This window comes from Topomyia yanbarensis, chromosome 3 (genome assembly GCF_030247195.1).
Source record: "Topomyia yanbarensis strain Yona2022 chromosome 3, ASM3024719v1, whole genome shotgun sequence".
Lineage (NCBI taxonomy): Eukaryota > Metazoa > Arthropoda > Insecta > Diptera > Culicidae > Topomyia > Topomyia yanbarensis.
In genome coordinates, this window is record NC_080672.1 from 72957870 (window position 1) to 72984432 (window position 26563).

Below are 26563 nucleotides of genomic sequence, written 5' to 3' on the forward strand. Positions count from 1 at the left end.
GGTAGAATTAAAATTTTCAGAAGTAGAACAAAGGGGAACCCGGGGCTATTACGAACTACCTAATCAAATCGCCATAGGTTCTAATTGCAACCTCAGTTACATTTTTGTACAATAAAAGTTCATTTGCACCACTTCCTGCCAGCGCTAGGTGACGATTTGCAAAACTCTGCGTTTTTCTATCCTTTTTCAATGTATGGGTAATTCGGACCTCGCTACGGAGCAATTCAAAGTGACAATGTTTTTTTTACAGTGGAATTATATTAACCTATGTGATAGTTATTGACGTCGATTGACGCATCGTGCATTTTCTTAGCTATGGCATGTGCAATCGTGTGCGTAGTCACAAGCCGCTGAACGGTGGTTGATGGATCAGGGGGTCCGAATAGCCCCGTACGCTCATTTCGCACAAAAGTGGTGAGCATCTTGAAAATATCTTTTTTCACCCAAACAAAAATCATTCCATAAAGTAGAAACCTCAAGCTTTCCAAAACACTTACCTGTTGTTTTTTCACTCTTATTTCTTTCTTTAATTACAGTTTTACCATTATAATGATTTTTGTTTCGAGAATGGCAAAAAAAATTAACACGTTGTGTTTCCTTTCTAAAAAATCCAAAGAATTAGATTCAGCTGCCAAAATTAATGTTTTTCATTCGGTTCCACGAATATGTACGACAGTCAGAAAGTCTTACGATTTTCTGAGAAATCGAGGGGGTCCGAATTACCTCCACGGTCTTAAAAACCCGGGGATCCCCTATGTATTGCGAGAAAAATGAACTTTAATCTTTTAACTGAAAAAATTGCATAGTTGGCAGCACTGCCGCCAATAATTTGTGTAGACATTTTGAACAATTTACTTCAAAAAGTAGCTTGCGGTTTGTTAATTTATTTGTTTATTTGTTTATTTGTTTATTTGTTTATTTGTTTATTTGTTTATTTGTTTATTTGTTTATTTGTTTATTTGTTTATTTGTTTATTTGTTTATTTGTTTATTTGTTTATTTGTTTATTTGTTTATTTGTTTATTTGTTTATTTGTTTATTTGTTTATTTGTTTATTTGTTTATTTGTTTATTTGTTTATTTGTTTATTTGTTTATTTGTTTATTTGTTTATTTGTTTATTTGTTTATTTGTTTATTTGTTTATTTGTTTATTTGTTTATTTGTTTATTTGTTTATTTGTTTATTTGTTTATTTGTTTATTTGTTTATTTGTTTATTTGTTTATTTGTTTATTTGTTTATTTGTTTATTTGTTTATTTGTTTATTTGTTTATTTGTTTATTTGTTTATTTGTACATTTGTTTATTTGTTTATTTGTTTATTTGTACATTTGTTTATTTGTTTATTTGTTTATTTATTTATTTGTTTATTTGTTTATTTGGTTACTTGAAGCGGTATCATGTGCAACGTAAGATCTGATAGTGCATGTATGTTTAATCTTGTTACTCCTAGTGAAGGTGAAAATGGAAAAAAACGTCTCTTCTCCATGTTAGGAGCAACTCTAAATATCGTTTATCCAGAAACGGGCGGCTGAAGAATAAATGTGATGCCTCGTTAGCCATATGATACAAGATGGTATCACGAGGCTACGTGTCGCAGCCCTGTCAATGCGGCAAACCGAAAAACCAACGAAATAACCACGAAAAATGTAACAATAGATGATCGGTGTTACGTCAAAGCTAACTAAGTAACATTGCATTGATTTTTAGAAACAAACGAGTTCAAAGTTCCAACTTAGTCCGGTCTGATTTAACACCGGCCAGATGCAGAATAGAACAATCGAGAAAGGATGCGGCACTGTTTAACGGAAACTAATGGGAATCTTTGATAGTTGGAACGCCAAATTTAGCCGAATACCGTCTGGCTGAATGACGTTCGGCTGAATGCCTACCTTCTTTTGTGCATGAGCTGCTCTTTTTATACCTCTCTATTAAGTATGTCTACAAGAATACCGTGCAATATTAGTATAAATCTGCATATAACTCAATAAGATTTAATTGTAGTTTAAAAAGAGAAAAATATTGGAAAATGCGATGCCAAATGGCAGAGAACAAATTATCGTAAAAAAATCCTATTCAAATTTTAAACATACTAAAGCTAAACTTGTTTTCATGTAACTTTCAAATGGTTTACAATATCGCCTTAATGTCAAAAAGAAAGTTACACGAAAGTTTACGGGTCTTTTGAAAAACCTATTATTGTTGATGGAGAAACGCGACTAACTTATGAAAAGGTCGTAATGAAACAAAATAATTGTGTTGTTAAAACAAAAGTTAAAATATCTCGAGAACTACTTCATTTTAGAAAATTTTTGTTAAGAGCATTTCGATTTAAAATGGCGTTTAGAATCATATTCAAAAAGAAAATTGTATTTTTGACTGCAAATAGTAAGAATTATAAAAAAAATGTCAAAAGTTGTTGTTAGGAAAACTTTTTTATTGAAAGCTTCTCCAGGATCCAAATACACTAAAAAAGTTGCTTTTACGTCTTTAAAACGATAAACATTAAATTTTTGACATTTTTTGATGGAGTAACGCGAATAACTTTTAAAAAGAGCATAATTACACGAATTAATTGTTTTGAAGGAGTAAAATTTCAAATATCTCGAAAACTATCGCATTTTGGAAGATTTTTGTTAAATGCATTTTGATTTTAAATGGTGCTTAGAATTATATTCTGTAATAAAATTACAATTTTGTATGTCAATTAGTATGAAATTTAAAAACATGTACGAAGTTATTGTTAGAAAAACTTTTTTACCGATTTTTTCTCCATCATGCAATCACAATCAAAATGTTTCGTTTCTCTTTAGGTTTTTGGTAACAAAATATAAAAAATTTAAAAAATGGGTTTTTTCGCCATTTAAATTTTTATCATAAATTTTTGTTTTTTTGAAAAATAACACAACATTTTTTTCAGTGTATATTTTTGACAGACAGAAGTATTCATTCCCTGTAACTTGTTCTCAGAGAGTTTTGCTGTATAAAATACAGTAATTGAACAAAAAAAATTGAAATTCATACACGTAGAAACGTTTACGCCCTTTTGAAAAATTGCTCTTGTATCAAAATATTCCAATTGCCAGAGAATATCATGGAGATTCATACAGTGAACACACTTGCAAAGTTTCGTTCGAATCGACGATGGTCATATTTTGCGGTCGGCCGGTTTCTCATGGAATCCCTCACTAGCAAACAAGAACTTCTGTTCTTGGCTACCCGAAACACAACTTGGAACAGACGAGTTGTTTAGACGCCATATGTGTTCAGCTTCGAACTAGTACTAATTTTGGCGCTAGTTTAGCTTTTTCGTCCAACTGGCCCAAAGCACGGTGTTAGTTACTGATGATAGCAGACTAAAAAACTTCTATGGCCCCTTAAAATTGCATTCAAAGTGATACATCAAATTTACTCGAATCTGTAAATATAAGCAGTTCAAATCATTTCAAGGCAAATAGTGTATGATAGCCAGAATAGAAAATCTCAATTATTTGATTTCCTTTAACGAAGGTGTTTTGCCATCTGTGGATTATTATTTAACAAGAGTGAACTAAATTCTAATATTTTAATTATTTTATTTCGCAGTAATGATCTGCTGGTTTAGTTAATTTCTCATATTTCAAGAGTTGTCATAAACATATTCAAAAAAGAAACTTCCAAAAATTAGCTACTGATGGGGAGAGTCCGAAACGCGAAAATTCCAACTCAACCTGGCTGTGTGACAGGGCATTTCGTTTTTCGCAAGGGAGAAGAAATTCAATGAAAAATGGACAATCGTATTTGTCTTTAGTGAGCCAGGATCGGTTGTTGTGAGCATTTGAATATTTTTGGATTATCAATTATTTAAAAAGGCAGTACTATTTAATTCAATTAAATTCTGTATATTTTAGTGCTAGAGCGCTGAATGGCTGAATGGCATAATTAGATTTTGCTTGTACTTTTAAAATTAAGAAAAATTATATAAACGTTCAAAAACTTTCTATCTTCTTCGGAGATGTATTGCAATACAACATAGCGTATTTTCCGATCAAATAATTTTGGCGATTGATTCTGCTAGAAGAAATTACGGAATATTAACTTAAAAAAAAATTAGAGAATTGATGTTATCAGTAAAGTTATCTTTAATGTTATATGAAACAACTTTGTTGAAGACATAAAAGCATTATGGATGCACCATATCCAGATGTAAGACGATATTAGCGAAATTCTTCTTCTTTTTAAATATAAGCTTTAAAGACTCATACGTTGTGTAAAAATTTAGTACTTCATTGTTCTGAATAATTTTGCAGAAGGTTAAACAAATATAAGCGTTCTCATGAACAGCAATTTTAGATCCACTTTTTTCAAAGAATTTTTCAAAAACAACCTAATATATCTCGATACCCTGAATATATGGTCGGTGTTAAGTCAGAGCGGACTAAATGACAAAATATTGATTTCGAGAAAAACGAGTTTAAAGTTTGAATCGCAGCATCCTTTACATTATGATTGGAAATTAGTTTTTGCCATAACTCTTGTTTATTGTTACATATTTCAAATCTGGCAGAAGTCGGATGTAGCTGACTAAAGAATTTCATCCAGTGCTATCATTATCTCATTTTTTGATGTTTTGCGACTTGGTCCAGTCTGACTTAACACCGACCATATAAAGCATTGATGTCTTCTACTAAGGCATTTTCAAATGCATTCCCAACAACTTTGCTGCAGGTAAATGGCATTCGGCTAAATCATACAGAACTTATGTACCGCATTTCTGTAAATTCAAGTAAACTAAAAAGAGCCAGTACGATGTTGGAGACTGATCTTCTGCTTGTTCTTATCTTCTTAGAGAGCTCTATTTATCAAAATTAACAACATTCAAACGTGATCGATTCCCTTTTTAGACATTTCTCTTAAATAACCCCCATTAAGAATAAAAGATAAAAGCTATTTGGTAGTTTACCACATTTAACACCATCCAAGAAATACGTGTTCAGATGAGTCATTTTCGTTATGCTGGTTGTGTATACTAAAAAAAAGAATGCAATGATAATTTAAACACGCTTGGCAGCTATTCTTAACAACGAGACGACGACAAGACTCGTTCAGTGGAACGAAAGCATAGTCATTCCTCCAATATGCCCTCTAGCACCTCTCTGGATATCAGTGTTTCCTCTCCAACAAGACGTGGTTGTTTCAGCTCCGAATTGATTGTTCATTGTATTCGGTGTAGAATCCCGACTACAAAAAAAACTGTGGAGGAAACCACGGCTTTGAATCGGTAGCAAAACAACACAAAGCTAATGTGTCGTTTTACAAATGACAAATACGTCGTACTACGCCGAAGGTTGAAGTACCTATAGTATATATGCTCTCTTGTTGGCACTTTTTTCTTAATGTATGCATAGTGGTACCGAACCATAAAATTTCAAATTCATCAACAGATGGGCTGGTGTTTTTGTACGTTGCTTCTAAGACGCTATTGTGCGCTGGTTTTTTTTTTGTTGACGGAACATTTCGTTGAAACGACGCGAAGCCCGGTCATGCCCCAGGAAGCCACCATGATTTCTCCGACGACGACGACGACGACGCGACGGGCGTCCCGTATCAAGGTGCGTGATCACTCTAAGTGGCTGGCTAAGCACTGAAGCAACGTCTTGGTGAATCGCGTTCTTTATTCTAATCTCATGCCGCACTGAAGGGAAGATAGGCAGTATGACCGAGCCGCTTTAGTTGCTCGGTCAGTAGAACGTCATTGCTTTTTTCATTCTTCGAGGTAATTAAAACCATACAAACGCGTGTCACGTGTTCGTACTTTGACCGAGAACTTGAACTTTTGCGGGTATGTGCGCGTTAGGTTTACTTTTTTTCTGCGGAGTTGGCATTAATTGAGGCCTCCGGCAGCCAGTTTAAAGAGTACCAGTCGCCACATAAACTATTTTCGGCTTAAAGAAATTTTAGTTCGTTAAACTTAAATATACAGACCGACAGTGCAGTAGTCAATATAGAAGTCTATCTACACAGGAGAACAGAGGTGGAATTGTCAAAATTGGGCAAAGTTTGAAAATTCTGTCAAGAGATTCAATTGGTTGTCATTTTCCGCAATACTTTTGCAACGATTTATTATGTTTCCTTTTCAGTATGATGAACAAAAGGAGTACATATTAAAATACTGTTTAGAACCGTTATTGACTTCTAATTCATTGTAATGAATATAAGAGAATTTCACACGATATGATTAATGTTTTATGGAGATTACCTAGGTTAGTAGGTCTTGAACAGAGGTACCTTGTCTCGTCCTTCACGGTAAGTGCGCTGCTTTTGCTGCCTGGGCTAGATTGCAAATGAAATGAAATATGACAAATATAATTTTGGAGTCGGAGTTACATAACAAATAAAACCACAGCTTCACGATTGCATTATATCGGCTTTATATCTGCTCTATAATGGCACTAAATGTAAATGTAAAGCATACATGCTTAGAAGATCCTTGAAGTATGTACGCGTTATACCAGCTTTATGCACCATTAGTGCAAATGTATATCCAATATTATGCAATGTCTTAATGCTTATGGTTACTTGGGAGAGATACGGTTGGTTGATTTGGAACAAATTTGGAAAAGAGTCTCAGGGTGGCATGAAGTAGAAACGATTCCGTAATGCTGGGAATCATTTTTCGATCATCTTGTCCTACAGCTGTTTACTGCTTATGATGGAAATGCAGTGCTAAAAAGATAGAAAATCCCATATAAAGTGGGACAAATCCTCGCCGTTGTGCTATCTTATGACAAACACCATTTTGGGATAAACTGAGTTAGATATGCTACGATATTTGTCTGCAAAATCTCTACAAGGTGACGTTTTCGGAATTTTGAAATTCTGCTTGGTTACTGAGATCAGATCCGTAGTATGCAGATGGCCGGGTTGGACAGCCTAAGGGGGGCGCACCAAAATCTGCATTATAGAGCATAAAAAATAAGTAAGAATAAGTGTGCCATTTTCAAATTATTGTTCGAAAATCAAACCAATGTAAACAACAAAGGGGCCCAAAGACTCCACCAAAGGGGGCAAAAAGTTCCACTAAAGATCACTCGATACGAGTGTGTAGGAACATACTATTTTGACCCGTCCTGTGCGGTTGCCATTCAAAATCTTCGCTCACTTGAGCAAGAGATCCATAAAACAACCAATTCCTTGCTTCCACACATAAAAAACTCGATTGGGTAACCACACAATCTCAACTTCGTGGGTGGGCATGTAGGCGCGATAGTCCTTCACAAAATACTTGTCGCCAGTAATGTCAATTGCTTTCTTTAGACAGGCTATCACAAATCTGTGAATATCTGGGCGAACTTTCGAGATGCTTAGCGGAAGATTTCTGATCAAATTACACATCAGATATGGTCCGATGGAGTTCAATGTGTATTATTTTGAACGAGAAGCAGAAGTCTTTGATGACGAATCTGCTTAGTAAACCGACGTACTGTCTCCCGGAAAAATACTCCGTCCGTCGCCTTCAAACATCTAGCGTCAACTGTTTTCAAAAAATCTCTCGAGAAAAGGCTTCGTTCGTCACCGATAAACACCGCAATAATGATATTGCAGACAAATGTGCAGTCAACTTATATTTAAAATTTCACAAAACTTTAGTGGACTGTTAGTGCTCCATATTGATGGCTTTACTCGAAATTGACACGGAAATTTCACTCTTCTTCTTTTCTTTAAATTGTCATTCCATGCGAAGTGATCAAGGCACGTGTAATCGACCTCCACGGATTTGAACAAAATTTAGAGGAATTGTTCATCTAGGGCCAATATATAAAAACTCAAATTTTTGTGACATTTGAACCACCCCTCGGGTCATGGGAGCACCCCCCGTTTTGGCAAATTGCCAAAACCCTTGATTTTCTTTTGATCATATCTCCGGTTCTATTTACTCTAGAATCAAACTACAAGATGGCTTTTGAAGAAAATTGTTCAAGGAGTCTATAAAAAATATTATTTTTTTGCCGACAGTGTTGCCAACTATGCAATTTTTTCAGTTAAATATTAAAAGTTAATTTTTCTCTCAATATGTATATTTTAATTTTGAAAATTTTAATGCCATCGCGTTCCTCAGACATTTTTACATAAAAAAACAATTATCATCCCAATATAATATGAGCGCATCCTGAGATACACCGTTTTGAAGAGAAAAAACCGCAATTTCCCATATAAAATCGCAAGCGCACAACACCAAAAAAACCAACTTGAGTATTCTGAGTTCAAACATAATTTTTCGTGAAGTAGACGAGAAACGATGAAAAACTACGTATTTGGTTTGCTTCTAGCAGATCAGGGTCGATTTTTATGACAGTTTGAAGATTTTCTCAATTTTGACCAATAAAAATGGATTTTTATATGAGAAAATCGGAGTTTTCCCCTTCAAAACGGTATATCTCAGGATGCGCTCATATTATATTGGGACGATAAGTGTTTTTTATGTAAAAATGTCTGAGGAACGCGATGGCATTAAAATTTTCAAAATTAAAATATACGTATTGAGAGAAAAATTAACTTTTAATATTTAACTGAAAAAATTGCATAGTTGGCAACACTGTCGGCAAAAAATAATATTTTTTATAGACTCCTTGAACAATTTTCTTCAAAAGCCATCTTGTGGTTTGATTCTAGAGTAAATAGAATTGGAGTTATGATCAAAAGAAATTCAAGGTTTTTGGCAATTTTCCAAAACGGGGGGTGCTCCCATGGCCCGAGGGGTGGTTCAATTAACACAAAAATTTGGGTTTTTATATATTGGCCCTAGATGAACAATTCCTCCAAATTTTGTTCAAATCCGTGAAGGTCGATTTCAAGTTTGCATCTTTTTTGATCACTTCGCGTGGAATGACCCTTATTGATATTTTCTTTTTCGCAATTGAATAAAAATCGATTGAAATTGCTCCGACCGATGTGCCAATTCTGCACAATTTTGCATCGGTGCGTTTCGCCTGCTGTGCACTTTGTGTGATGAAATAATAATCCTGGGAGTCTGCAAGGGGAAGCATTCTAGACGTTTTTAACCGAAACTGCTTTGTAAAGTCACCAAAACTCCATTCCAATTACCTATAACAGGAAACAGCAAGCTTAGCGATACTTTTACTGATCCTCCTAATTCACGAATGAATTTTTTCCTGTCGAAGTAAAGTGGGAGTCCCTTGTTTATGTGAAATTGTTCATATTTTTATTCTGAAGTCTTTTTTCAGGGATATTGTTATATCCATTGCTTATTGGTTAAATTGTCTTAAGGATACTTAACCATATCAAACATAATGTACTTATTATGCTACTCAGAGTCGTTCATCAAGCGAAACCACTATCTTCTAGTTTTAGTTGATCAATATTTGGTCGGTGTTAAGTCAGACCGGACCAAGTAGCAAAATATTGATTTCGAGAAAAATGGGTTTAAAGTTTGAATCGCTGCATCCTCTACGTTATAATTGGAAATTATTTTTTGCCATAATTCTTGTTTCATGTTACATATTTCACATTTGGCAAAAGTCGAATGTAGCAGAAGAAATTCTTTTTCCAGTGTTATCATTATCTCATTTTTTGATGTTTTGCGACTTAGTCCGGTCTGACTTAACACCGACCATTTAATCTCGTTAAGAAATGCGCAACAGTACCACTACTTTAAAATAGCCCTAATTAATTCCCCCTAATCTTGAACCACTCTCTCTAGTTATTTCTAGTTAATAAGCTTGTAAAATGTTCCGCTTAGTTAATAATTAATTTCTCCTACAATCTCCCTTCTAAAAATCATAAAGTGAATTACTATAAAAAGAACACACAAAATGACCCTTCCCCCAAATCTTTGGAATATTATATTATACCCTCTTTTATATGTATAAGTTAGCTGTAGTTTTTTTTTTTAGTTTCATTATATAAAACAAAATAATATTGCAATGTGTAACCCCCTAGTTTTAAGAAATTCAAAATGTAAAACAATGAAAAAATGGCACCTTTAAGCTAACGCATACGTGCCTTATCAAATAAACAAATTGAAAAAAAATCAAGCGAAACCACATCCAGAACGGTGTCAAATACGACAACGTTAAAGTCAGCATTCGTGAAGATATGAATGATGATTAAATCGAGGTACGACTGCACGATCTGGCACTAGGGTTCGCAGTACCGACCCTTTTTGGCGAGAACTGGTACTACGGTACTGAAGCCCTCAGTACCGGTAGTACCGGTAAAGTACCGATACTCGAATATTTTTTAAAAAAATCGAAAAAAGCTTCAAACTGAAATTGAATGCGCAAACTCATGATCTTATTCTCAGATGATTGATTTTTGCTGATCAAAAAACATGTTTATTGTTTCTAATTGCTTCGGAATGGCAAGATTTATTTAATTGAAGATATTTTTCGTATAGGGCACCTTCTTTTATTTCGAAATCTAGGCACTTTGAAATCAATAACTGCTAAGCGGTGCGACTTTCGTCGATTTGAACAGATGGTAAATGTATGAAACCCTATTAACAACAGTAAATCAAATCGAGTATGGCAGTAAATCCGAGCAGGTTAATTGCATTTCCTCTCTTGCTTTTCTGAAAATTGGTTCCGACATTTATGTCGTTTTCCTACTATTCTCTAATGCATATCAAGGCTCCTTGCTTTCCTGTAAACTATGGAGTTTTGCTGAATTTTCCGAACACCAATAATTACAAATCGCCCCATTTGAAGCAGTTCACCAAGTCTAAAACTGTTACCTACTAAATCGCTGTTCGTTCTTTCATAGATAAAGGTTTAAGAGCAAACTAAATACAGAGGTGACTTAGACCGTAGTCTTATTACGCGCCACTCAGTGAATAATGGAAACCAATCAGAATGTCGCTAATAAAACTTTAACTTCAATAACTATTATGATGATGGCCCACCTCATTCCCACACAAAGGTGTTATCTCAACGATTTATCAAGAAGAAAAATTAATATAATTAAACGTTATCTTGCAGACCGATATTTTGAAACAGATCCCCCTGCAGAGTTAACATATTTGTCATAAAAAATTGTATAGTACCGAAAATACCGGTACTGGCTTTTGTTCAGTACCGGTATTGCGGAACCAAAAATGGGTCGGTATTCCCGGGATTTTCGGTACCGGTATTACCGGTACGACAACCCTATCTGGCACCAGCTTTAGCTTTAATCTCGTAATAAAATAAAATATTATTCGCTTCTTTTCAGTGCCGGATCCAGGGGGGGGGGGGGGGTTTCTGGGTGTCCGGACCCCCCGAAATTTTTTAACTTCTTGAGAAATTTTAATATAGATTCCAGTTTTTTTCGTTCTAAATTCAAAATCATTCCAAACCAGATTTGACCACCAAAACTGATTTTAATTTAACGAGGGAATTACATATTACGTATTATTAAATGAACATTTCAATATCGAAATTTCGGACCCCCTCCGAAATTTTTTCTGGATCCGCTCCTGCTTCTTTTCCCTTAAAAGGCAGTTTGTTAAAAAAAGATTAAAGCGCATAATTTGCTTTAAAACACCAACTACTAAACTTTTATTGTTTCAAAGTTATGAGGACTTCTATATAAAGAATATAACTTTTCAAATAGCATTATCTTGAAATAGCATGCTTTGTAGTATAGATGACCAAACAAATGCCAAACACGATATTTTTTATATCATGCAATATTTACTCAAAAAATGGTTTATTTTTTGTAAAAAGTAATTATAACTTTCTAACGAGAGAAGCTAGAGGTTCGGTACACTGAGACAAATCGTTTTCCTTCAAAATATCTGAAAGTATTTTTAAAGTGATCTTAATGAAAAATTAAAACAGCAAAAGTTATATAAAGAAAACCATTTTTCAAGAAACACGCTAATTTTTTTGGTAAATCTCTTGTAAAATGAAAAGACATAGAATGTCTTCGGCAAAGTATTTTAAAAATTATTTTCTACAATTTTCTGGAAGACAGTGAAACTCTATCTCGAACCATTAAAAAGTTAATTGTCTGATTTAAAAAAAAAAATGATAATAACCCTACCCACTATGAATATAAATAAAAGAAAAGTATTGCAAAGTGCAATATTTTATCATGAAAAAAATAACTATATTTTTTATATTGTTCACCGTGAAAATATTTTAAGCATATTACAAAGGGTCAATTCATGAAAAACCAATTTTTTATGTAACTTTAGAGTTTTCATTTTTTCACAACATATCCTTCAGATGTTTTTCTGAGTACAGAGACGAACATTTTCTTCTAACACATCAAAACTCTAGCTTCTATTATTCAAAAGATAATATATCTTAATGTATCAAAAAATATATCAAAAATTGATTTTTTGAAATTAATTTTATGAAATTTATAAAAATATCGCATTCGCCATTTTTTGCTCTATTATAACTCAAATCATGACCATAGCATTAGTTGAAAAAGAATCATCTTTTGTTTGCCACAATGTTATTTCAAAGAACCACTTATTTGGTGAAAAAGTGCTCATAACTTTTCAGCGAAAATAGTTAGATATGTAGTGTCATGAAGTGAATTATTCGCCTTAAAACAATCTTGATTTAAAACTGAAGACAACTTCATTTTTAAATAATTACCACAAAAGTTATTTGAATAAAACTGTTTTTTAAGAAACAACCCAAACCTTCGATTTTAAATTTGCTGTGAAATGAAAAGTATGACAGATAGAGCTTACGTGTCTTCAGCCATTTTTTCCGAAATTTGTCATTCTACAGCTTCGCTGAAGGTCGTTTGGCTCTAGCTAGAATGATTAAAAAGTTTATTTTTTGATCTTGTCTTAATTAAAACCACCCTGATTGTTATTTAAACAAAAAGAAGGTTCTCACAAATTACGAAAAACTTCTCTAAAGACTTGATAAGGCTAAGTTTTTTAGTTTTAGTAAAATCTCAAAATTCCCGCTAAATTTGCATTCTGGACCACTGTTCATTGGAGTGATAGTTAATAATTGATAAAAGAGCATGTTAGGAGAACTTCTGATAAAATAAAACTGCCTAAAATTGAATTCGCGCTAAAACCGCACGATGTGTCAAATTAAGAACATAAAACGCGCCAAATCCGCGAAAATCGCATAATCTACGCCACCGTAGCAGGGTGCACTTAAGAAAAGTTTGACACCTGAAAAAAGTATATTTTTCCCAAGTCTACATCGCAACCACAAAAAACAAATTGCTCATACCTCAATCAATTCCGACGCCAAACATTTTCCATCGAATTGGCAATTCTCCGTCAAACATCCGAAATATAAACTGACACAAATAACCGACAACTGCCTGTCCGCTGGTATGCCGACCCTTCCGACGCTGTCCAGATTCGCCAACAAAGCTTAATGTGCAACCATGAGGAGGGGAAAAAGTGCTAGAACGCAATGCCAGTCCCCTCAAAAGCGTGTAGAAAAACTTGAACCGATGTTGCATCCGGCACGGTGTTTACTAAATAAAACCACACCGGTATCTAGAACAGAAGCATCAATCACAACTCGAATCGCATAACGTGTGCGGGTATAGTGATTCACACCTGTGCCATTACTTTTCCGGTTCGGAAAATAAATTGAACTTGATAATGGTTTGAGCCGGGCGGTGAAACTTCGACAAGGAGGATCTTCCAAGATAATCCTCAAATGTTCAAATATTTAGATGAGTGTATTTGTACTAGTAATTTGTTTACCTTTTGCTATTACTGAAATATTTCATGAAAAAATGTGTTCTATTGTAATAAAAGCAAAGCAAAAATTTGGACCACGCAAAACAAAATAAAACTTGACCCACCCGACAAGGCACAACACAACAATGTCTACATGCCATCTGTATTACCTTTACGTACCACCGGGTGGTGGACGTCCTTCGCTGAGGCTCCCGCCCGACCGCCACGCCGACCTTCTTGGCGATGATCTTACTCAGCGTTCCTTTGCACGGACAAAGACATCTCAGCGATTTTGAGCCTAGCTCACGGCCAGAACTTACGATACTATGCTGGGACTGTACGGTCTCCGTTCGGTTCTTGACAGCCGGCTGCTGTAGTGGTTGCAAATCCGTTGCTTCGGAAGAGTCCGATCCACCACCACCAACACCACCTGCACCGGAGCTTGCCACCCGGATCTGCTGGGAACATTTCTGCGCTAGAAGTTTCGTTTTCTCCGTCAGGTTTTGCAGCGTTTCGTTACTCGGGCAAAACATCGAGCGAAACACTCACACACACGGCGCGCGTTGGCGTTTTTCCACTCGATTGGTCCAATTATTTAATTTCACTTAATATGTTTCATTTTTCAGAATGAGCACTTCCCACGCACCACGAACGATCGATCGATAATTGAGCTGCCTATTTGGGGGTGATAGGTTAGGAATGTTTCAATTTCCAGCAGGGTTGTGCGAGAGGGTGAGCGGGGTAGGAGATTATTCCACGCGAATCCAGCGATAATAATTAATTGCCCATAATGGTGGAGAGTTGCCTGTTGACAAACGTATACCAAACCCTTGCCGATAGAAAAGCGAAGTAAACAACCAGCGACCACAAATCGACCGCAAAACGACGTTGATGATTCAACGACAATAACGGGTATTGGGACTCACCCTCCCTCTAAACGGTATGGTTATCCAAGAGGCACACCAATACCAAGCGTAGATTTCGCTGGAAAAGGTCACGTGCGAAGTGATCATCGTATCACGAGGTTTCCACACACGGATTTTCAATCCCGAAAGTGGGTGGTAGTTATAATTCTACGGATTTTCTTTTCCAATCGTGCAACATCTGTCCAACCGTCCGTTTGCTTTGGTCAAAGCTTGTATTCGTACGGTAGGTGCACTCATTTTTGACGTGCCAAATATGACATCGGCGAGTACGCAGGAAAACTCCACTACACTACAGTTATACCATTTATTTAGCTGCACCCTATTTTATCGACCCTATTGAAATATGAAATAGATGATGTAATTTTAACTTGTTCGAAAAGTCATGCTTCTAAAATGAAAGATAGCATGTTTGAAGCACTATTGAAAATCAAATCAATTTTCGAGAAAATCATCTACAGTTTCCGCAAAGTCTATTTTTGAAAAATATTCACTTTTGAGGAAAAAATAACATATACGGTAGATCCAATTATCAATCCAATGGAAAACAGACCGAGTTAAATCCCTCCAGAGGTTGCGTAAAGGCAGCCCTAAGTTTGCGCCGCTAAAACAACAAAAATGATCCATAAAAAATTGAAAAACGATCCATAAAAAAGTTGTCCATGTTCCATAAAACAAAACTGAAAATCCATAAAACAGTGCGAATGATCCATAAAAAGGGGTGATTTGATCCATAGATTATGTAAAATTGAACCATAAAATGGTCGCAAAAGAGCACTAAAATAGTAATAAAAGAGCAATTAAAATCAACTAATGCCCCATAAAAATATTGGAAATGTTCCATAAAATGAAACATTTTGCGCCATAAATTTACTGACATTGATCCATAGAATATTAACAATGTACATTAAAACACGTCGATATGTTCCATAATATCGACCAAAATGTTCCACTGTATTACCAAATGGAGCAATGAAATGTCAGAAAAAGTTCCATAAATTTGATAAAAATGTTTGCTAAATAATTTTTCTTGCTCCATAGAAGATGTAGAAATGAACATTAGAAATGATTCATATATCGAACGTTAAGTTATGATTCATGGAAATTTACAAAATGATCCATAGGAAAAGAAAATGTAAAACGATCCATTAATATGTGCTTAAGCACCAGAAAAATTGAATTTAATGAATTCATGCGAAATTGTTGCTATTCGAACTAATAATAAAGTTTATTACATTTGGTTGTAATGTCAAAGTACAACAAACAATGCATACATTATAGTTAAACTTCAGCTTCCGTATCCCACTAGTCAGCTAACTGACCTTAGCTAACCTGAAATCATTATGGCAACTCTTTAAACGTCAGGGTATTTATGATATTAGAGCGCTGAGAGTTATTAGACCACTGATACAGGCTGGCATGAGTCGCAAATACTATCTGAATAACTATCTGAAGCGAAAACGGACACTTTATACACGAACACTGACTAATGTGGCTACGCCACATCGCTTTCTAGTGCACTGTCCGACTTCGCTGCCGCTCAGTCGGCTTTTAACTAGCTATAGACACATTCCAGCGTTAGGGGACAACGTTTGCACGCATCATGCAACTGTTAACAGCTCGTCGTTTGAAAAATCCTACGATGTACGCTCAAAAAACTTTATTGAATACTTTAAAAGTCCTAACACAACGTTAATGTTATGGGTTTGATGTTTTTCAGGTTGTCCTTTCATTCTGAGAGGTGAAAATGTCGCGTTAGGGGACAACAGCGCAAAAAATTGATTTTCCAACCTACACGTGTATTTATCAAAAAATCTGCTCTGTTTCAAACTTTAGAGCATCTATTTGTTCTAGAAATTTGATCATCGATAGTCACAGAACAATACTGTATACTTAGATTTTCGAGCTTTTTGGAAATTTTTATCACGACCGCTGCGAACACTGCGTTAGGGGACAACACCAAAATGAACACAAACGGTCGCATATGAAGTGTTGTCCCCTAACGCGACTGAAGAATTTGTTGAAGCTCAAACAAAGCGATGTATATCACCTCTAAACCTGTAAATAACTCAAAATAAAGATTTGAAACGCCAAACCAGATGTATTTCTAGTTTCACCTTCATGTGTTTTATTAAGAAATCAAATTAATATGAAATGAGAACAGGACACACCGCATACCACAGTTTGGCGCGGTATAGAAGAGATTGTAGACCACAATCGCCACTTTCTAATGGATCGAAAAAGGTGGTTTCAAGTAGTTTTGGTAAGTTTAATATATTATTGACATCAGTGGCGGATCCAGAGGGAGGGTCCTGGGGGGCCGGACCCCCCCCCCCCCCCCGAAAATTTTTCACATCTTGAGAATTTTTAAAATAGTTTCTTTTTTAAATTCATTCTAAGTTCAAAATGTTTGCAAAGCAGATTCGATGACCAAACCTGAGTTTAATTAAATGAAGGTATTACATATTACGTACTGTACAAAGAACATTTTAAAGTCGAAGTTTTGGACCCCCTCCGAAATTTTTTTCTGGATCTGCTCCTCATTGACATAGGAAAATATATGAAATAAAATTAGCTGTTTCTTAGGTTTCTTTTTATTTTGTTCACCAACTAAGTTTTTTTTCATGTAAGTTTGGTGCACTGACTTTGTTTTTTGACCTTATAAAATCTTGAAAATAAAACTGACTGGTGATTAGGGCAGATAAAATACGTCATAGGGTTGTTCAATATTTATTTTCTTGTTACGTTACAAATACACAAATTTGACTCTGAAGCAATTCAACAAAGGAAAGACTGTCAAACGATTATACTCAGTCGAGCAGTTATTATATTTACCTATTGTATATAATGTTGTCGCGAAATACGAGTAATACGGTTGAAAAAAAAAATTCGAAAGAGAATATCGCCCTTCCAGTTCATCCTCTGGCGTTTGCACAACTGTTTCTACTCATAGATCTGCGAGACGACACTTATTAGTGATGATTGCGGAAATTAATCAAAATGTAGCCGTTTTACGCAATTTTTGGAAAAGAAGGGTAAGATCCAGCTTTTCGAAAATTTTGATATATTAGAGTACAAAAAAATTCGTTAAGAAATTTCACACAATTGCGGTCTTATGGCTCAGATGGCTGGCTTGTCATTCAATTATCTAAATAATAGAAAACTGGAGAATTTCGTAAAATTGTATCTTTTATTAGCGAATTCTATGAAATGCGTATCCTCAGGATAACAATTTGAATTTAAAGTGCTATAAAACTGCATTAAACTACGATGTTTGGTTCATGTTGAAGAAAATCTATCCCGAAAAGACAAACCGGGTTAGTTCCAAGTGGTCAATAATTATCCCGCTAATTTGAAAGAATGTGACGACGAGTGAGTGTTATTCCCTATGACCATATTCTTCCACGCGCTCTCATGCTTATTTGGTATTCTAAAGCGTTCCATTCTATATCTTTGAAATCACTTCGAACTCTGTTCTGAAATTGTTGATATATCCTTAGATAGTTTATTTACTGATATATGCAATAAAAAACTTGATAATTTTTCGATATTATAAAGCCTCCCCCTTAATGGAACCCCCTCCTCTCCCCGCCCCAGAGACCACCCATGACACTGCATGGCTGCGGTATTGCTGAAATAGGTTGGTTATATCTTTTATGTCCATATACTGTTGTGTAGGCTCTCAAAGTAACTCTGCAGAAGGATTTATCGTATTACAACGGAAAGCGTTAGGAGACAACACTTCAGTGCACCCCTCTGAAAGAACGATTCCAAAGCTTGTTATATACAAATAGCATATTTTTAGAAAGGTATTGATGAGTACTAATAGCTTCTGAAAAGATTTCATAGATAGCGTGCTTTGTTTTCGTGAAAAATTTAAAAAACATGATATTTGCGTTAGGGGACAACGCTAAAATGGTCAATTTTTGCCCCCCTTTTATCCGACGATCAATTCACTCAATAAATCTGCGTCCGAAGATGAAATTTTTGTACAATATGTGAACAATAAAATGGAATTTAAGATTATTCCAAATAAATTTTATTACAAACCTGTCGGTGTGGTACGGAAAAATCAATTTAATTATTAAAAACGAGTCATAAATATATTACTGGTTTTCATCGACCACCGTCATAAAATTATTTTAAAAAATTTCTATATATCTATGATTTGGGAGCCTTAAACCTATACCAACATATTTCAGAACAACTTTTACTTATATTAGCAGATTTATTTTTATGAGGTAAGCGATACAAGTGCGTGGAATGTGTCTATAGCCCCTATGTTTAAGTAAACCGGGCAAACGAGAGGACCACAGGTTTGCTTGCAATTCCAGCTACGGGTTAATCAATACCTCGTCCAACGGATCCTCAGCGGCTTTGCGCCGCTTCGGATCCTTGGCCTCGGATGTGCGGCCAAGCCGCATCACACTAGCTCCCAGTATAAGCTCACTTGTTAAAACACTGTCACTGTTATGAGAATTGTTAAGCACAACTTATTTTTTCAGTTTACCATAAAATTTCGCATGAATTCATTAAATTTATTTTTTCTAGTTCATAAGCACCAATTAATGGATCGTTTTACATTTTCTTTTCTTATGGATCGTTTTGTAAATATCCATGAACCATAATTTAACGTTCGATATATGAATCATTTCTAATGTTCATTTGTACATCTTCTATGGACCAAGAAAAATTATTTAGCAAACATTTTCATCAAATTTATGGAACTTTTTCTGACATTTTATTGCTCCATTTTGTAATACCGTGGAACATTTTTGTCGATATTATGGAACATATCGACGTGTTTTAATGTACATTGTTAATATTCTATGGATCAATGTCAGTAAATTTATGGCGCAAAATGTATCATTTTATGGAACATTTCCAATATTTTTATTGGGCATTGGTTGATTTTAATTGCTCTTTTATTACTATTTTAGTGCTCTTTTGCGACCATTTTATAGTTCAATTTTACATAATCTATGGATCAAATCACCCCTTTTTATGGATCATTCACACTGTTTTATGGATTTTCAGTTGTGTTTTATGGAACATGGACAACTTTTTTATGGATCGTTTTACAATTCTTTATGGAATATTTTAAATATTTTATATGCAAAAGTACATTTTCCCGTTGCGTAAATGACAGAACTAACAGCCATTAGTGCTTAACCCCTTCATGCCCATGTTGTTTATGGACAACAACAAGACAAGATTTGTTCACAAAAACAAGTAAGGCTAATAAGTGTAACTATTGTCTATCATTTGAGTATTAACAGTTACAAGGATTAGTTCTAGAACTGAAGTTATTGCAGTTAATCTGATTGGATTGCGGTGGAGCAGTGCTGTCAGGGACAGTTTACGTTGACGACGGAAAATGCATTTTTCATATATCTTCGTTTTGTTGCAATTTTATCGAAAACTGATAAAGTTATCAATTTAGACTGTCTTTGGCTACGTTTTTCACGCAATTGTACTATTGGACTATTGTAAATATTCTAAGAGAATTGTATTGAGCATTGGAAGGTAAAAATTGAGCAGCTTCTAGCCCTGCGAGAGAAGCACCTATCCTTGTGAAAAAAGGCTTTTCATGTTTCTTGACCCAACCGTTTTTAAATAGTTTTGAAACCTTACGTGCACTAGAAAAAAGTTGGGCATAAAAGGGTTAAAATTATTTCGCTGTATTTTCAAAGCGACGTGCACTCAGTGTATTAGCGCGAATGTCAGACGATTAAACGAAAGCAATTTTGGGAGAAAAAAATTGGCCAAGAAGCAGGATTCGAACCCGCAACCTGTGAGTCTTCGGCCCGATGCACTAACACATGATTATGCATTGGCTACAGTGACCATACAATTGCCTCTATCGAGATCGAGATCACACACAAGAATATTTATTAGTTCTATTAATTAATTATAAAGTCCTAACCTTATGATCATTCAGCTCTTTTTTCGGGCTAGACAATTCTCTTTAGAAAAACGCTATGCGCTGAGTTAGGCATCGAAGCCAGATAAGCTGCGTACAATTTACAAACTACGCTATGCGAGCCCCGTTTCTCAACGCTACTTGATATTATAGATTACGACATTTCTTGTTCTTTAATGGTCATTTTTAATAGGTCGAAATTTACGATTTCCGAAATTTGGGATTTTTTCATATTTCAAAAATTTAAACTATATAGTGCAAAAAATTGGCTAGGGTCAATTTTCGTAAAGTAGTAAACATTTAGTTACTAACCATTTGTGATAACAGTTGTGTATGAATGGTAGCCAAATCAGCATGGTTACTTTTTCAAAGACCAGTAACCTGCAATTTGTATGCACTGCGCATGATACTGCTTCTTGTTTAAGGTGTGTGTAATGGTTTGATATTCAGAAGGGCTTCAAGAGCAGCGGTCGGATTTGTCGTGAAGCAGCAGTCAACGCAATGAGCGCCATTCTTTGCAGATGTTTTAGTTTTGACTGGACCATTATCACCTCTCCCCTTTGTCATCACACAATGCATTCGTATAACAGTATTGGACGTACAATTGTCGTGTAAATGAATTTGGGTTTGAGACCCGTGGTCTTTCCAAAAACTCGTCTGCACTACCTAAAGGCCATATACGCTTTCTTAACTCTAAACTCAATGTGAGCAGACCAGTTCAGCCCAAAATACAATATAACGTACTTGACTTGATCCGCACACAGTAGCTCAGAGTCAAACACCTGTAAGAGACGAACTTCGGTTGTTATTCGCTTCTTCGTTAAAAATAATTGAAGTTTTGTTTGGATTAATTGACAACTTAACTTGTTGATACCACTGTTCGACAGCTCTTAATGCTTATTGCATAAAAATTGTTCCGATGCAAAGTTAAGCAATTAGTATTTGGTAATAGTCAGCAAACCCGTAGTTTACTGAACAAGCCATCGGCAAACAAGCTCCATAGCAAAAGGTATCAGAACGCCACCCTGAGGACAATAATAAATACTCAACTTCCTTATCTCTGCCTGTTTCAGTGACGAGCAAAAAATGCGGTTACTAAGCATTGCGTTTGTCCAACCCGCAATACAGATAGAAACTTTATAACCGCGCATCACTTACAGAATAACTTCGAAAATACACCCAAGCTAGATTTCTTGAGCGAGAAGGCCTTTTCAATGTTGTAAACAACATCGTGAAGCAGAGCGACACTGCTATGCATGTTGCATTCTGCACAGTAGATATTCAACTAAGCTAACGTTGCTGATTATCCATTCCAAAGCTTTTAGAAGAAAAGAACTTGGGCTGAAAGGCCTAAAACTCCTGGCTTCTTCATAGATCGAACGTCCACGTTTGGGAATAAATCAAACTGTTAATTATCGGAATGCTTTCGGGATTGAGGATTAGGCACATTTTATTCGTCCGTCACATAACCACGATCTCTGGTTTTCAAAAAGTTCTTTTGAAAATTATCTTTCGATTTGAGAGTATTTTATTTAGCCTAATAGCTTCGTTCTATCTAGAGACAGCTCCACCAAACGGTTCTCCTAGTCGATTTAACAGTACGATGTAGAACGAGTTTGTCGTATCCACGACGTCACTCAAGTCGTTTTCCAAAAAGTGGTCCCAGTTTGTAGATATGGGATTACGATATGTTACACATGATTCCATCAGTCGAAAGTCTCACCAAACCTCCAACCAACAAAAATCCGGCAAAATGATGTCGATCATAGGCCAAAAAATTTTGGTGTGTAAACCGAACGTTCCTCTGCGTAATACAGCATATAGGGGGAAGTTCGCCCGACATTTCCCAGTTCCCTATTGAGAATATGTTAACCCCTTCAACAATTTTAACCATAGTACGGGTCGCACGACACTATGGAATTGTGGTTCGTCGGTATTTTCTTAAACAATACCCTATATCTGAAAGGTTATTAAAGATATGACATTACCACCTTCGGCAAAGTTTATTGTGGAATAATTTACTACAACTCTACAGAAAGAAGAGACTTTTATCATAAATTCTTCTGAAGGTAGTGTATTACTTTAGCTAATCATTTGGAAGGTTTTTCACATTTTAAACCACTGTGTACCGAAACCTGCTCCGGAATGTCGGTTCCGCGGTTAAATCACCAAATGTTCCTATATACATACTCATATTGCCAGTTTCAATTTTTTTACGAGAGTTGTCCTACTAAAGCTGTAGAGCTAAGGTCTCGGAGGGCCGCCTCGTTACAAACACTCACTACAATGACAGACAAGACAGCAAATGTCACCCACAGAAACACTACATTGCAGATGACCAACACGGTTTCATGCCTAAACGATCGACAACGACAACCCTGCTCTCGTTCACAACATATGTAATGGATGGATTCGCTGACGAATTGCAAACCGATGCTATTTATATGGATCTATCTGCGGCCTTCGACAAAATCAACCATGATATCGCAACAGCGAAGCTGGACAAACTCGGCATTCATGGACAACTTCTGCGCTGGTTTCGTTCCTACCTCGATGGAAGGCAACTCCAAATCAGCATTAAGGACTATCTATCTGCACCATTCTTCGCTACATCCGGCATACCACAAGGAAGCCATCTCGGTCCAGTAATATTCCTCCTCTACTTTAATGACGTCAATTTCACATTACAAGGACCCCGCCTTTCTTTCGCCGACGACATGAAAATTTTTCAACAAATACGGGATAAAACCGATGCCGAGCTTCTTCAGAGGGAACTGGACAGCTTTAGCACGTGGTGTGATCTAAACAGAATGGTTTTAAACCCGAGCAAATGCTCAATCGTTACGTTCACGCGGAAACGCCAACCGACTCAGTTTAACTACCATTTCTTCGGCTCGAGCATTCCAAGACACTCTCACATCAAAGATCTCTGAGTCATCATGGATTCGGCATTAACATTCAAACCACATACGTCATACATCGTGGATAAGGCATCACGACAGCATGGGTTCATCTTCCGAATAGCGAAAAACTTCAGGGACGTATATTGTCTTAAATCGCTTTACTGCGCGTTGGTCCGCTCAACGTTAGAATATTGTTCAGCTGTTTGGAATCCGTACTACCAGAACGGGATTGACAGAATCGAGGCTGTCCAACGCAGGTTCATACGCTTCGCCCTTCGTCATCTCCCATGGCGAAACAGATTTTAGCTGCCGAGCTATGAAAACCGTTGCCAGCTAATACACCTCGATACACTCAGCATCAGAGTTACAAATAATCGAAGCTCTTTTTTGACGGCTGAAAATGAACCTGATGCGACTCGTGGTGAATAGAAAATAATATTCATTCAAATATCCATGTTATCCATTCAGTTGAATATCGTACAATATATTCATTTCACTAATTATCAAGGAAAATGTTTTCAAATGCCGGTAAAGCATATGAAACAACAATCATCATCGCTTCCATTTTGCCAGTGCCTACTTTGATGCGTTTGATTCGTTGCTGCACGGTCGCTTCGTGTAATAATCGTAGACGAATGAAAATGTGCATGAATGAATGGGCGGTTTGGTCGTTTGACGTTTTCAACTGCGTCACTGAATATTGAAAATGAATGCGGCTGAATATGATCAATTTTCATTCAATGAATTTGAATATTTTTAACTCTGCTCAGCATTCGGAGGGACTGCTCTCGAGCCCTGTTCGTCTCGGACTTACTCTCTGCCAGACTGGATTGCCCTACACTCCTCGGACGTCTGGATCTTCAAGCCCGTGTTCGAGCTCTACGTAATAACTCCCTTCTGCGAGTTCCGTTCAGGAGAACCAACTATGGTTGTCAGACCGCTGTAACCGGACTCCAACGAATTTTTAACAGTGTGGCGACGGCCTTTGACTTCAACCGGACGCGGAATGCGATAAAAGCGAAAATGTTGTCAATTTTAAAATGTAATTAGTTTAAGCAACCACCATTGGGGCCAAGGGGCCTGTTGGTGAAGGTAATAAACATAAACATAAACAAAAACATTGCTTAAGGCCAATTGTAACGGGCCGTGAATCAGAATGTGTTATTTATTGTGCAGTTTAGATAAGGCGCAGGAACGTAACGATCGTGTGTATTATCGCGAAAGGTTCGAGCGTTTGTACGTTAACGTGTTCGATTACGTGGGCGTTTGTGTGTCGCGTATGCTAGCGTGTATGTACCTTCGCGTGTATAAATTCGAGTTTATAACCGTGTATCCATTCGCATATTCGCTTCTGCTCTTGGATGAACGCGTGCAGACGGTGAATCTGATGCTTAATTTTCGGTGTACGATTCAGATGCTAGAAGGGAGTGAGTTCTTCCATATCACTAGAGTTCTCGGTCACCATGGAACGTGTTGTCTAGTGGATATCAGCATCATTTTTTGATGGTTCAGGCATGGACCTAGGCTGCTAGGGCAGACAGTAGAGAACTCCGGTCGTAACCAATTCATGATCACCGGTCCGGTCGTAACCAAGTCACGAACACGGACGTTTGTAAGTTCACTTTTGAGACCGCGTTTGTACATTTATAAGTACTAAAACGTTCACGAACGCAGGTGTGCGTGGATGGTGGTGATGGTTCGAGCGTTTGTATGTTTGCGTGTTTGTCGCATATGCATACATGTGACTTTGCGTGCATAAATTCGATTTTATAACCGTGTGGCCATTCGCATATTCGAGTGTATTCTGAAATGATCGCGTGCGGACCGTGCATCTGATGCTCAATTTTTAGTGTGTGGTTCAGATGCTAGAAGGGAGTAAATTTCCCCATATCACTAGAGTACCCAGTTATGTCATCATGAAAAGTCTAGTGTTATCCTGGGACGGAACTTGCCGATTGATGTTTTCTCTTTCTTTTTTCTGTTCATTATATCGTTCGTCTCGCATACTATCTCTTTTTGCCTCACATAGTTTAAATGGACTGGCTGCATTGAAAGTACCCCCTGGCTACATTCGACGTTCTCTAGTGAATATGAGTGTCATTTTTTGTCCAACTGATGGCATGGACCTAGGCTGCTAAAACGTGACCGATGCATTATCGCGCGAACATTAGCGTTTAAAGGTTCCCGCTTGAGACTGCGTTTATACGAGGCACGTTCAGAAAGTAAGTGTACTGGTACTTTCACAGCTGTAGAGAATACTTTTTCGACAAGTATTCGTATATTGGATAGGAGCCAATTTTTTTTATTGGTCTAACTGAAGGCATGAGTAAGCTGCTGGGACCAGGAGTAGGGGTTCCATACCGGCCGTTTCATGATCGCGCGAATGGTCAGTTAATGTTTGAGACCGCGTGAACAGCCCCACAATGGTAAACACCTAAAATTGCGCAACCAACAATTCTAAGGTTGACCTGAAAGAACTCGCCACTAGCGAATTTGCAAACGCAGCGGCTTAAGTCGCGGTGTACATAGCATAACAAACGTGAGTCATTGTGTTGCTCGAAGAATTAATGATTGTTTATAGGTATCCGCGGTAAATAATTGATTTCCAATGACACCGGCTGCAGGTGTTTTTATGATTGTATAGAATTTGGCTGTGCCAATATTAATTAAAGTAATTATTTACATAGGCGTGGCGTTTTCATGATTGTGAGCGCATCGATACAAATGCATAATTATGTTCGGGAAATAGAGCGTTCAACTACTTACGAATAGCTTTAGTTAGAACAGGAGAACACGAGATTCTAGCGAGAGCCGAAGGCTCACTAACACTACACCAATTAGGAAGTACTCATGTTCGGGGATCTTCGGAAAATAATAGAAGACAGCAAGAGTTACCTTAGGATAGAGGAGAATAGGAATATATTAACACAAAAGTTACATACGAAGGAGAAAGATAGAAAGCCATGCGACACCAATACAATATAATGTCAATCGCATGCGAAATAGGGATAGATAGTTAATAATTGTAATTTTTGCTGAAGTAATCAAGAAATTTACTATATAAACTTCAGAAGAGTTAGAATCGGGGCTGGCTTTTTTCCTTTTTCAATTAACTCGATCGAGGCTGGGCCCCATGTACTGTGCGTACCTCTGGCTGCCAACAACCG

At 36.5% G+C, this 26563-nt stretch overlaps 1 protein-coding gene across 1 annotated transcript in view; it reads right to left on the minus strand.

Annotated features, from left to right (window-relative positions):
• LOC131693873 (ral guanine nucleotide dissociation stimulator-like 1) overlaps window positions 1-26563 on the minus strand; it is an 83897-nt gene that overhangs the window by 18839 nt on the left and 38495 nt on the right. Inside the window, exon 2 of the mRNA XM_058982120.1 lies at window positions 13818-14322. Within this exon, the coding sequence (XP_058838103.1) occupies window positions 13818-14180 (363 nt within the window). The 5' untranslated portion in view covers window positions 14181-14322. The remainder of the gene's footprint in view (window positions 1-13817; window positions 14323-26563) is intronic.